Below are 12612 nucleotides of genomic sequence, written 5' to 3' on the forward strand. Positions count from 1 at the left end.
TGGAATTCAGCTTTGAATAACAATAAGAACGTGTGATGAAAATTGACAAATACAGCAATTCAATGTTTACAAATACAACTCCGAAGGGTCGCTGTGAGCCATTGAGATAACTTCATGGGAACATTTGAATGGCCTGTAACGCCCTCTTGTGGAACAATCGTCAAATGTCACCTCTGGTCTCGAAATGCTATCGTGCTGTATTGTGTTGTTGGGGTTTTGTTTCGCAAATTCAACAACTTTTATTAGAAAAATGATCACATGACTCGAGGCAAACAGACCCCTGCGTATGACTCCACACTGCCCTGCATGATACTATCAGCTGGTCACCGGGGAGAGGACGCCCAGTATCCTGCTGGTCATCATATTCCTGAGGCTGTATGTAAACATTAAAGGAGAACTATGAGGTGGAGGTGAGTGCTTTTCACTGAGTGAGTGCTTTTCAATGAGACTGTCACAGGTCGGCTCAGTAGATCGGGAGGTGAGCGAACACATACCGGCGTTCGCTCACCTCTCGATCCTGTCACGGCTCTCTGCCGTGACAGGGGAGGGGCTGGATTCCCCCTCCGATCCTCCAGCGCTGATTGGTGGAATAGACGGGGAGGGGGCGGGTACAGCTGGCTCTGCCTCAAGATAGGCGGAGCCAGCTGTCACTCACGCAGCTGTGCGGCTCTCGACATCGATGTAGGGATCCGTTCCGGCTGCGGCGTCTCAGTATACCGCGAGCTGTAGCTCTCTATATACTGAGCTTAGGGTGGCGGGAGGACGCTAGTTTGTGTCCTCCCGTTACCCTAAGGAGAACTATAGGGAAAAGCCCTGACCCCATAGTTCTCCTTTAAATGAGAACTGCACTGAAAGAAAAATGGTGGCGGCCATTACGGCGTCCCCATATTAATGTGTCATTCGTAGAAGGAAATCAGGGCTTATTCAGCATGGGCGGAACACAGGCTGGGGCAATGCAAGGGGCGTCTTGTTCACCGTTGCACCTGTTTTGATTGGTCTTCCCGTTGTACCTACCTCTGTAGCTCCCGGACCGGACATGGCGACGCAGATTTCGGCATCGAGGCCGGCGCAGCGCACTCTGGGCTCGGAGGAGTACAGTCTGTACAGCAGCTTGAGTGAAGAGGAACTGATACAGATGGCCATCGAGCAGAGTTTGTGCGAAGGGGACACCAGCCAATCAGATGCCCACAGCCAGCAGAAGAAGACCAGCGCAGAACCCACCGCCGCCTTAAAATGGTACCAGAGACCTACTCACCGCCCCCCTCCACCCGCTAACAGGTATGCTGACAGGGGCAAAACTATGTACCCTCCAAAATGTGAGAAGCAACAGACATGACTTGTTAAAGCTGAACTCCGGGAACACAAACTATCATTACAAATATCTCAATAGCCACAAAGGATATAAATCAATTCACCAAATGCCTTTGCAAACCCGGATATTACCTTTATTATAGGTAATGGGTCCTTATTACAGGAGGGGGCGGAGACAAGACCAGTCACCCTGCACAAGGAGTGAGAGCTGCAGTGACCGGTCTTTATTACAGGAGGGGGCGGAGACGAGACCAGTCACCCTACACAAGGAGTGAGAGCTGCAGTGAGCGGTCTTTATTAAAGGAAGGGGGCGGAGACAAGACCAGTCACCCTGCACAAGGAGAGAGGGCAACAGTAAGCGGTCTTTATTACAGGAGGGGGCGGAGACAAGGCCAGTCACCCTGCACAAGGAGAGAGAGCAGCAGTGAGCGGTCTTTATTACAGGAGGGGGCGGAGACAAGGCCAGTCACCCTGTACAGGAGAGAGAGCAACAGTGACCGATTTTTATTACAGGAGGGGCGGAGACAAGGCCAGTCACCCTGCACAAGGAGTGAGAGCTGCAGTGACCGGTCTTTATTACAGGAGGGGGCGGAGACAAGACCAGTCACCCTGCACAAGGAGTGAGAGCTGCAGTGAGCGGTCTTTATTAAAGGAAGGGGGCGGAGACAAGACCAGTCAAAGGGGGCGGAGACAAACCAGTCACCCGACACAAGGAGTGAGAGCTGCAGTGAGCGGTCTTTATTAAAGGAAGGGGGCGGAGACAAGACCAGTCACCCTGCACAAGGAGAGAGGGCAACAGTAAGCGGTCTTTATTACAGGAGGGGGCGGAGACAAGGCCAGTCACCCTGCACAAGGAGAGAGGGCAGCAGTGAGCGGTCTTTATTACAGGAGGGGGCAGGGACAAGACCAGTCACCCTGCTCAAGGTTTTTGAAACATGAATAGACTTTGATTACGATATTTATATGTAGCTGATCCTAAACCTCTATACTGAATATTAAATAGGGGACAGGTCCTCTTTAAAGTAGATGTAAATCCTAAATGAATGACATTGACTTTATTAAAGTGCGGCGTATCATTAACAATTGCTTTCTTTGTTTTATAAATAAAATATTTCCTTCCTTCTTTTTTTTTTTTTGGCACTTTGTTACATCTCGGTGCTGCTGATCTCCTGCAGCCTCCCTGCAACAGCTTCCCATCTACATACTCTCCTGTGATGGCTGAATGGCAATTCTCAGGACGGGGCTTGCTGATGGTGACAACGGTGGACCGTGCTTGTCTAATGTGTGCCATTGGAAGCCCATGTGACAACGCAGGAGCACAATTAGGGTACAGGGACAGAGCGTTGTCACCTCCTCGCAGGAAGTGCCTGAATAAGGACCTCCAGGGCAGGATCACCAAGGATTATAATAAAGTTTGGAGATATGAATGACATTGTGGGAGGTTTCAGTGGTCGGGTTTCATCTTCCGGATCTTCATGGCATTAAACACGTAATTTACTTAATGGAATTGAAGACAGATTTTCGGGCAGACAATGGAGGCGCTTGTGTGCGGAGAATTCCCGAGTGAACGCTCCCGGTATGATCTTGTCTGCTTGTTATGTAGCTCCGAGCTAAACAAAACAAATCATGTCAGGAAACGGGAATATCTCTGACTAGGAAAGCCAGTGAAGAGGACCTGTCAGGAGCTGTGGCGCGTTCACGTCATCCCAAAAGTAGTTTTCAGTCTTTTTACATCTGAAGGTTTCAGTAAAATAATCTCCGGTGATCCTGCCATGGAGGTCTTTGTTCAAGCACTTCCTGCTATTAGGTGACGACTGTTCTTCTGCATTGTCACACTGTCGCATGCACCCCCTGGTGGAGACATGCCGGTGTGTCACATGCATCTCCTGGTGGAGACATGCCGGTGTGTCACATGCGCCCCCTGGTGGAGACGTGCCGGTGTCACATGCACCCTCTGGTGGGGACATGCTGGTGTCACATGCGCTCCTCGGTGGAGGGATGCTGGTGTCATTTGTGCCCCATGGTGGAGACATGCTCACATGCATGCCCTGGTGGAGACATGCCGGTGTCACATGCATGCCCTGGTGGAGACATGCCGGTGTCACATGCATGCCCTGGTGGAGGCATTCTGGTGTCACATGCACCGACTGATGGAGACATGCTGGTGTCACATGTGCTCCCTGTTGGGGACATGCTGGTGTCACATGCACTTCCTGGTGGAGGCATGCTGGTGTCACATGCACCCCCTGGTGGAGGCATGCTGGTGTCACATGCACCCCCTGGTGGAGGCATGCTGGTGTCATATGCGCCCCCCTGGTGGAGGGATGCTGGTTTTATATGCACCCCCCTGGTGGGGACATGCTGGTGTCACATGCGCCCCCTGGTGGGGACATGCTGGTGTCACATGCGCCCCCTGGTGGAGCTGCCATGCTGGGACACTTTGCACTGGCATGGCCCACCATTGCCACTATCCAGAAGCCAGTCCAGAGCAATGATAAGTGACCCATGCCGGAGCGCATGCATGTAGACAGGAAGTTGGTTGAAGGCGGCTGGAGTAGATTTTAGAATTTACATTAAACCTTCTTTAAAATGTTCCTTATTTGGGATCAGATCTACTGTAACGCAGGTCACAAGTGAACGCTATGTTATTGATCCGGCTTCCATGACATCATTTTTATATATTGATCATTACATTCTATGTAGCACAATAATGATTTGGTGTCATGCACATTGATGGCTTTCAAGACTGACAAAGAGGATGCAGATCTCATTGTCCTGACAGCTGCCCTCCCCCCACCTCTATATAGTGACAGACAGATTATTACATATGCAATCAGCTGTACAGAACCCCCACCATCTGCACCCCTCCCCCATCGACCACCATGTGCGGGGGGGCAATGACAATGGTGTGCAAAGTGCAGCAACCTGGATCAGTCAATCAGATCGCACCGTACAGGGGCCGGTGGAGTGGATTCTGGGTGCAGTCAGTTCCTGCCCTTAGCATTATTAGAGGAGTCTGCTGGTCCATTTAAAACCCGGATAGCAGACAATAAACCTGCAACCCTTTCATGACTTCACTCCAAGCTTCTTTGTCTTTCAAGGCAAGCACCTTTAAATGAGCTCCGCCTTAGTCTTCTCCATTCAGTGGCAAAGCTTTACTCCTTATTCTCCGCAAGGAACATTCACATTTAAAGGAGAACTATGGGGTCAGGGCTTTTCACACAAACTAGCGTCCTCCCGTCACCCTAGGCTCAGTATACCGGGAGCTGAGATCCGCCCAGCTGAAGCGGATCCCGACAATTGTGCCGGGATCCGCCCAGCTGCGTGACTGACAGCTGGCTCTGCCTATCTAGAGGCAGAGTAAGCTGTACCCGCCCCCTCCCCCGTCCGTTCCGCCAGTCAGCGCTGGAGGATAGGAGGGGGGAATTCAGCCCCTCCCCTGTCACGGCCGAGAGCTGTGACAGGATGTAAAACGCCCAGGTGGGAACCATGCCCATAGGCAATCATTGGTTTTCACATGTTGAGCGTTTTACAGGCCTACTGTGTGGGCGGAGTAATCTCCACCTGGGCCAATCTGTTGCACTTTTTCCATCTGACCACAGAAAATCTGCAGATAATTGTAAGGTGTGTAGGCACCTTGAGTGGGGATTTTCCGACCAGCCCATTCAGGTCCAATGCAGGACTTTCTGTCTGATAGAGATGTGCCCATCTCTGCATACGTAATGACAGGTACACTTGAAAGCAGCTTCGGGCAGCCGGTATAGCCGAGCAGCAAATAAAACCTTTCCACTTTCATGATATATCTCCCTGTAGATCCAGTGATGTCATCACTGGGCCTCTGTGCTTCTCTTTGAATAAGTGTAAATCAAGCCCAAGGGCCCATTCACTCCGGCAGGTTCTGGTATAATGCACGCTGGCTGGTGTGCTTTGATAGGGGCGTCGCAATGCGTTTGTTATAATGTATCGCAGCGATTTATTTCTCTTTGAACTTGAAAGAAACATTACAAAATGACATTTCATTCAACTCTATGCAACGTGCTGCGGTGGGTCGGCATGCGCTGGCGCGTGTTGCGCAGCGTAAAATAAAGTTTTATGTAGCACTTTTATGGTGTGAGCAGGTCACATGGGGAGCAATTGTTTTCTCGTTGGCCTTGCGCTGAGCATGTGTAGATGTATTCCAAAATCCTGCTGCTGCACTCCTTACCGGGGGTCCGTGCGGGTGCTCAAAGTGACCGCGGACCGTGCCGCTAATACTAAACCATGTTAAATATGTCACCAACGCACCATAGCGACGTGAAGGACGCGTCTGTTTATTGACGCGTCATGTCGAAACAAATAGCAACGTTTCGGGGGCCACACAGGGTCCCCTTCATCAGCCTTGAAGCGAGCGTGTGTAGATGAACGCAGCTCAACGTGCCCGGCGTTCGCACCTCGTGAACCTTTACACTGCTGCTCCTTGTGAACAGGACCCGTTCACACTCGCGACGTGCGGTGCGTTTATGTGCATTTGCCGCTTCTTTCAATGAGCTGCCCTAAGCGCGGCAAAGTGGCTCTTGTAGCAGTTTGAGCTGCGAGCTTCACGTGTTTTTTGGCCACGCATTTGTCATCCGTCAAATCGCGGGTAAAGTCACGCCTTTTGCCTGGTGCGTTAGCAAACAATGGCGCCACAAGCACGGCGCGTGTTTTCCCGTGCTTCGTGAACGCGCGGCAAAGTGTGAACAGGGCCTTAGCGACACATGGTGGATGGAGTAGGTACACACACGTCCCCCACCTTCCCCCAAGCGAGGGGACAATCGCAGCATGTGTGACACCACCTGGAGGTGACCCCCGGGGCCCCGCGGACCTATAGTGCCTGATAGGGCCAGTGCGTTTTTGACTCCATTGTTGTCTTATATGGTCATTCAAATCCCGGGACGTTTTCCTCCCAGGGCCAAAAATAATCGAGTGCTCGGAGCAGCTGATTCCAGAGCTCGCACCATCTGCTTCCATTCAGGGCTGTCACTGCGCCTGTGTGTATGTGTGTGTGTGTGTGTGGGGCTCTCCTCTCCTCCCGGCTCATCGCACACAAAGGGGCCGATATGATCTGCTTCTCTTATTCTGAATATTTTTCTCTTTTCCACACTTGCCACCGCAAATCCAGGTCGGCCGCAGGCAACGCCGCCGCGTCGCAGAACCTCAACCCTGACTCCAACCAAGGGGTCGTCCGCAAGAGATACGATGGGAGCTACTTTCAGATCAGCCAACCTGCGTAAGTGACCGCTTTGTGTTTGTTACATTTATATATTTGTTATATTTATATATTATTACATTTATATACACTGAGTGGCCAGATTATTATGACCACCCCATCAGTACTTCGTTGGGCCGCCTCGTGACTCCACGAGATGTTGAAAGGTGATGCGAGGAATCTGACACTGCGCTGTTGCCCTTCTGTTGTCTTATACCAGTCTTGCCCCTCCCCCGTTCTGCCCTAACGTTGACTAGTCGCTGACGGCCACAATTCGCACGTTCAGACCCAGATTTTCGGCTGACAGTCCAGTCTTTAAACACTTTAACAACAGCTGCTCTCTAACATTTAAAGAATTCTGCTGTTTTGCTGATACTCGCTCCATGGCTCCGAGCGCCAACAATCATCCTGCGTTCAAAGGCTGTTAAATCGCGTTGTTTCCCCGTATCTTCAGAAACGAATCACTTCTACTGTCGTGGTAACCAACCCGCTTCCCTATTTATAATGCAACCTCCAGCAACTTCAGCGCAAAACATCAACAAACGTCAGGTGGTCATAATAATCTGGCCACTCAATGTATATGTTACATTTATATTTGATACAATTATATATTTTTGTTACTTTTATATATTTTGTTACATTTTTAAAAAAAAATGTCTTCTTCTGGATCAACATCACAAAGGTGCACGTAGACATCAGATGACAATTAGTCTGTCAGACCGGTTCGGGTGTCTATGGGGCGCCAGGGCGTTGTCGGGAAAAACCGAGGTGGTATATTCTCACCATGGTATTGCCTCTGCGGACGAAGCCAGTTAGACATACGTGCAGCGATTTCTGATCGATTGATACTAGTGATCGCTAACGAGCGATCTGTTATTGATTAACATATCAACTGATGCGACACTCGCGGTAATGTTAAGCATCTGAAAATATCGATTGACAATATGATCAATCACCCAATGTAACCGATCTATTACAGAACGATGGATCGATCGATCTGAGTTACGATCAGTTCTCTGGCACAGGAACGGATATTTGATCAATTGATCAGAAGCTAACGACAGAATTTTACCCGCGGCCGATCAGCTTGGCAGAGCCGAAATCGACGGAGAGCTCGTTGAATTGATTGACGGAAGATCTTTAGTTTGCACATTTTATTCAAGTATTGATATGCTGATTCCATCGATCAATCAATACGACTGAAATGATCAATTTGAATATGAAACAAAGGCCACAGAGCCTCTGTGGTATCAGTTCAGTGAATTCGGAGCTGGTTCGGCCATGGCGGAATTTTATCGATCGCATCTGATCAATCAAATGAATATCTACATGAATGTCAAACAACCAATCACAATACAGATCGATTAGATGATCGTCTTCAATAGATTGTAAAAGAAAAGGTTGTTTTTGCACCCCCGAAACATGTTGGATCTCTGAGTCTACTGATTATGTAGTAAAAACCCGCTCTGGACGCCATTGGTGTGGCACCCTTACTGCTTCTTACAGATTAGCAATAAAATCCTGACAGAGGGTCTAATCCTTCCCTACATCTAAAACTGGCAATACAAACCCTTAAAGATCCCGGCACCCCTTCCCTTTCTGCGCACACGATTGGTCGGACGGGATGTCACATGTGGCAGTTTATTAATGAATACATATCCAGGGTACATGTCACTGTTTGACTTTGCACAGGGTTGGGGGGCAGGGGGTTTGGTTTCTCGGAATCTATATGTCCGATGGAGGGAAAGCAGATTCCTGTGTGATGTCCACTATATGTATTCCAAATGCTCATTAATTAGAGCGCGCTCGTCTGATGAATGTACTTTCCCATGATAAGACTTGAACATTCGTCTACATTTCTCAGCGTTTTTGGCAAAGACAACATAGAGAGAAGGCAAAATGTAAACTCCACTTACTGTATATACTGCATGTAATTCCTTTTGAATTTCCATTCATTCCAACGCAAGACAAAAGTCTTGCGAGGGTTGTAGAGTGTATGGCCACCTTTTAAGTGGCCACACACCTTCCGATTATCGATCGTCGTACGGCGGCCCCATTATGCCCCGATTATCGCAAGGTTCAATTAGCCGTAATTAAAGAAAAGCACTAGGACGAATTGCAGTAATCAACCGCGCGTATTTTCGTTTACGCATGAGCATTGTAGATCGTACGATTTTTGACGTACGGAAACGCCACTGACCTTGCAATATCCGTATGATCGGCCAAAGTTTTCAAACATGCTTGAAAGTTTTAAGTCGTACGATTGTACTGTATTTGTGGTTGCACACTGCCCACACACCTTGCGATTATCGGACGAAAAGTGGATCGCATACAATTATCATCCGATAACCTTAAAAGAGAACTATGAGGTGGGTGCTTTTCACTCGCCTCATAGTTCTAGCCGACCTGTGACACTGAGACTGTCACAGGTCGGCTCAGTAGATCGGGAGGTGAGAGAACAAATGTTACCCTAAGGAGAACAATGGGGAAAAGAATAAACCCCATAGATCCCCTTTAAGAAATCTCCAGAGCTCCAGATCCCGGCTACAATCCAGAAAAAAACCGGAAGAAACAGAAAGACCGGCTCCTTCCCTGCAAAACGAATTCTCTTCTGGAGCCTCTCAACCCCTCTGGCTGAGAGTCCTGGGTGTCTGTGTCGCCAGCTTACTCCGCGGCATTGCACGCACTGCCACATAACTAACAACATTGATTTTTGCCTCCATTTACACAGAACAAATGGACATGCAATTTCACAGAGCCAATGTTTTTGCCAATTATTTATAAATACACCCCTAGGAGTGTCTGCGTCGGCTTCTGAGATTAAAGGGTGATGCCAAATTCTGTGTTTTTGGAATCCTGCCCCTTTTCAAGTATCACACAAGGACGCTCTAATAGTGTCATGTTTTAGGCAGATTAGGAGGTGATTTAGGCAGCATACAGAGTTCAGGTACATGTCAGGAGGTAGGGGGTTGGGGCACACTCGAGGTTCATAAACCTCTCTTTTTTTGTGGACTTTGGTCTGGTGGAGATGCTGTCACCCGCCACTGCCCAATAGAGCGCTACAATGAATTTAAATTCATTTCTTTCAAGCTTTCTTTGCGCACCATGAAGTGATCACACTCTAATTGGTTGTACAATGCTGTCATGCTAACATGTTTCAGCACCCGGAGCCGGATGTGATTCAACAGCTTGCAGGAGGAGGGGAACATAGGGAGCTGCTCCTAGCAATGTGAGAACACTCAGCCAATGAGGGAGGACCTGAGACGGGAAGATGGAAAGCTCCCATAAAACAATAGCCATGTCACCCTTTTGGCGACGCATTCCAGCCCATGTTAGGGCAATGAGGTGAGGCGGTGTTCTGTAGTCCTGCCTTAGGATACCATTGAATCTCCTCCATAGATACTGCATGGTGAGTGAGCGTTGTCACCAGAGGACAGGAAGTGTGTTCCTGGTGGCCATCTTGATGATGGATGCCGGCAAAGAGTGGAGAAGATGTTGACCCGGCAGGATCAGGAGTGCCTGGCTTAGGGGGTGACACCAAAATGACTGTCACCCCCCCCCCCATGGTGTCACACCCTGTGTGGGCTACACCCGCCTTATGACGCCACTGCTCCCATGAGCTGATCTCCTTAATTAGAAGCAGACCTGCGAAAAGGCGTCATGCTTACAGGTATGTCCGAGCGCGCCTTTGATGGTAACTGTGATCAGATGCAGCGCCTGATCGTCCTCAAGCTGTGTCAACAGGAAAGTAATCCCTGTTAAAGTGCAACTCCCCCCCCCCGACCAAAGCAGCTCAGGGCAAGGAGCCCGTCTATGACATCATCCGGACTGTTCTATAACAGGGGGTAAAGGTGCCAATACAGCCCAGTGAAGGCAATTGTTGGGGTGACCGGCTGGCCGACGGCCCCAAGAGAAGACCGGTCTAGGTCAGAGCAGCTGGACACGCAACGTCTGTGGTCTGGACTCGGCACAAGTGTTCACGTGTCATAAAGGGTAACACAGGCAGCGTGTCACAGATCCTGAGCGTGGACACAATTCCTAGAACAGACACCGACATGAATGGATGAATGGAGTGTGCTTCAGCTGTCATAGCAGCTGCCATAGTCACAAGGACAGCAGGGCAAGTGTTGTCCATAATTACCCCGCAGAGACCCGGTGACACCATGAAAAAGACCGAGCATTAGATATATTCCTTATACACGCTCTGCAATGAGACAGCCAGGGGAGAGCAAGGAGAGACAGCAGGGCAGTGAGAGGAGAGACAGCCAGAGGAGAAAGCACCAAGAGAGACAGCAGGGCAGTGAGAGGAGAGACAGCCAGAGGAGAAAGCACCAGGAGAGACAGTCAGGGCAGAGAGAGGAGAGACAGCCAGAGGAGAAAGCACCAGGAGAGACAGCCAGAGGAGAAAGCACCAGGAGAGACAGCAGGGCAGAGAGAGGAGAGACAGCCAGAGGAGAAAGCACCAGGAGAGACAGCCAGAGGAGAAAGCACCAGGAGAGACCGCCAGGGCAGAGAGGGGAGAGACAGCCAGAGGAGAAAGCACCAGGAGAGACAGCCAGGGCAGAGAGAGGAGAGACAGCCAGGGCAGTGAGAGGACAGACAGCCAGAGGAGAAAGCACCAGGAGAGACAGCCAGGGCAGTGAGAGGAGAGACAGCCAGAGGAGAAAGCACCAGGAGAGACAGTCAGGGACGAGAGAGGAGAGACAGCCAGAGGAGAAAGCACCAGGAGAGACAGCCAGGGCAGAGAGAGGACAGACAGCCAGAAGAGAAAGCACCAGGAGAGACAGCCAGGGCAGTGAGAGGAGAGACAGCCAGAGGAGAAAGCACCAGGAGAGACAGCCAGGGCAGTGAGAGGAGAGACAGCCAGAGGAGAAAGCACCAGGAGAGACAGCCAGGGCAGTGAGAGGAGAGACAGCCAGAGGAGAAAGCACCAGGAGAGACAGCCAGGGCAGTGAGAGGAGAGACAGCCAGAGGAGAAAGCACCAGGAGAGACAGCCAGGGCAGTGAGAGGAGAGACAGCCAGAGGAGAAAGCACCAGGAGAGACCACCAGGGCAGAGAGAGGAGAGACAGCCAGAGGAGAAAGCACCAGGAGAGACAGCCAGGGCAGAGAGAGGACAGACAGCCAGAAGAGAAAGCACCAGGAGAGACAGCCAGGGCAGTGAGAGGAGAGACAGCCAGAGGAGAAAGCACCAGGAGAGACAGCCAGGGCAGTGAGAGGAGAGACAGCCAGAGGAGAAAGCACCAGGAGAGACCACCAGGGCAGAGAGAGGAGAGACAGCCAGAGGAGAAAGCACCAGGAGAGACAGCCAGGGCAGAGAGAGGAGAGACAGCCAGATGAGAAAGCACCAGGAGAGACAGCCAGGGCAGTGAGAGGAGAGACAGCCAGAGGAGAAAGCACCAGGAGAGACAGTCAGGGCAGAGAGAGGAGAGACAGCCAGAGGAGAAAGCACCAGGAGAGACAGTCAGGGCAAAGAGGAGAGACAGCCAGAGGAGAAAGCACCAGGAGAGACAGCTAGGGCAGAGAGAGGAGAGACAGTCATTAGACAGAGAGTAGGGAGAGACAGCCAGCAACTGCCTGAAGCCGAACCCCTGTGCCCTTTAAGACATTTTATTTAGAGCTCTTTCACATGAGCTTTCCAATCGGGTACGCCTGTCCCTCCGTGTCTCCTCCATGCACTCAAGTTGGAACACCAGGACCCTGTGGTTGCTCCTGTCCACCTGACATCGTGACATCTTGTGTCCAGGTTTCAGCTGGCCTGAAACCCGGGCATAGCACATACAGGACTCAAACCCGGACTGTGTGGGTGAATCCTGGACAGGCGACAACTCAACCCCGACACAGTGTTACAGTAGCGGGCAACGCATTTTCACTGCGGCACACAACAGCACACATGTTGAGCATTGCGGTCCCTTGCATTATAAAAGGTACATGTACCACTTTTCCTGCTTGATGTAGTGCACCTTAACCCACGGTAACACGTTGATCATGTGATGGTAACACATTAGAGTAATGCATAGTGTAGGTGGCCTAATTGTCCTAGATACCCCCCCCCCCCCCCCACATAGGAAGAAT

The 12612-nt window shown here is 50.5% G+C and overlaps 1 protein-coding gene across 1 annotated transcript in view; it reads left to right on the forward strand.

Annotated features, from left to right (window-relative positions):
• The first annotated feature begins 1036 nt into the window (after nucleotides 1-1036).
• Nucleotides 1037-12612, forward strand: part of ASB2 (ankyrin repeat and SOCS box containing 2) — a 25205-nt gene continuing 13629 nt past the window's right edge. The window contains exons 1-3 of the mRNA XM_018559402.1: nucleotides 1037-1278; nucleotides 4972-4997; nucleotides 6502-6559. Of these exons, the coding sequence (XP_018414904.1) occupies nucleotides 1037-1278; nucleotides 4972-4997; nucleotides 6502-6559 (326 nt within the window). The remainder of the gene's footprint in view (nucleotides 1279-4971; nucleotides 4998-6501; nucleotides 6560-12612) is intronic.

Source organism: Nanorana parkeri, unplaced genomic scaffold (assembly GCF_000935625.1).
Source record: "Nanorana parkeri isolate BGI_ZX_2015 unplaced genomic scaffold, ASM93562v1 scaffold392, whole genome shotgun sequence".
Taxonomy (NCBI): Eukaryota; Metazoa; Chordata; class Amphibia; order Anura; family Dicroglossidae; genus Nanorana; species Nanorana parkeri.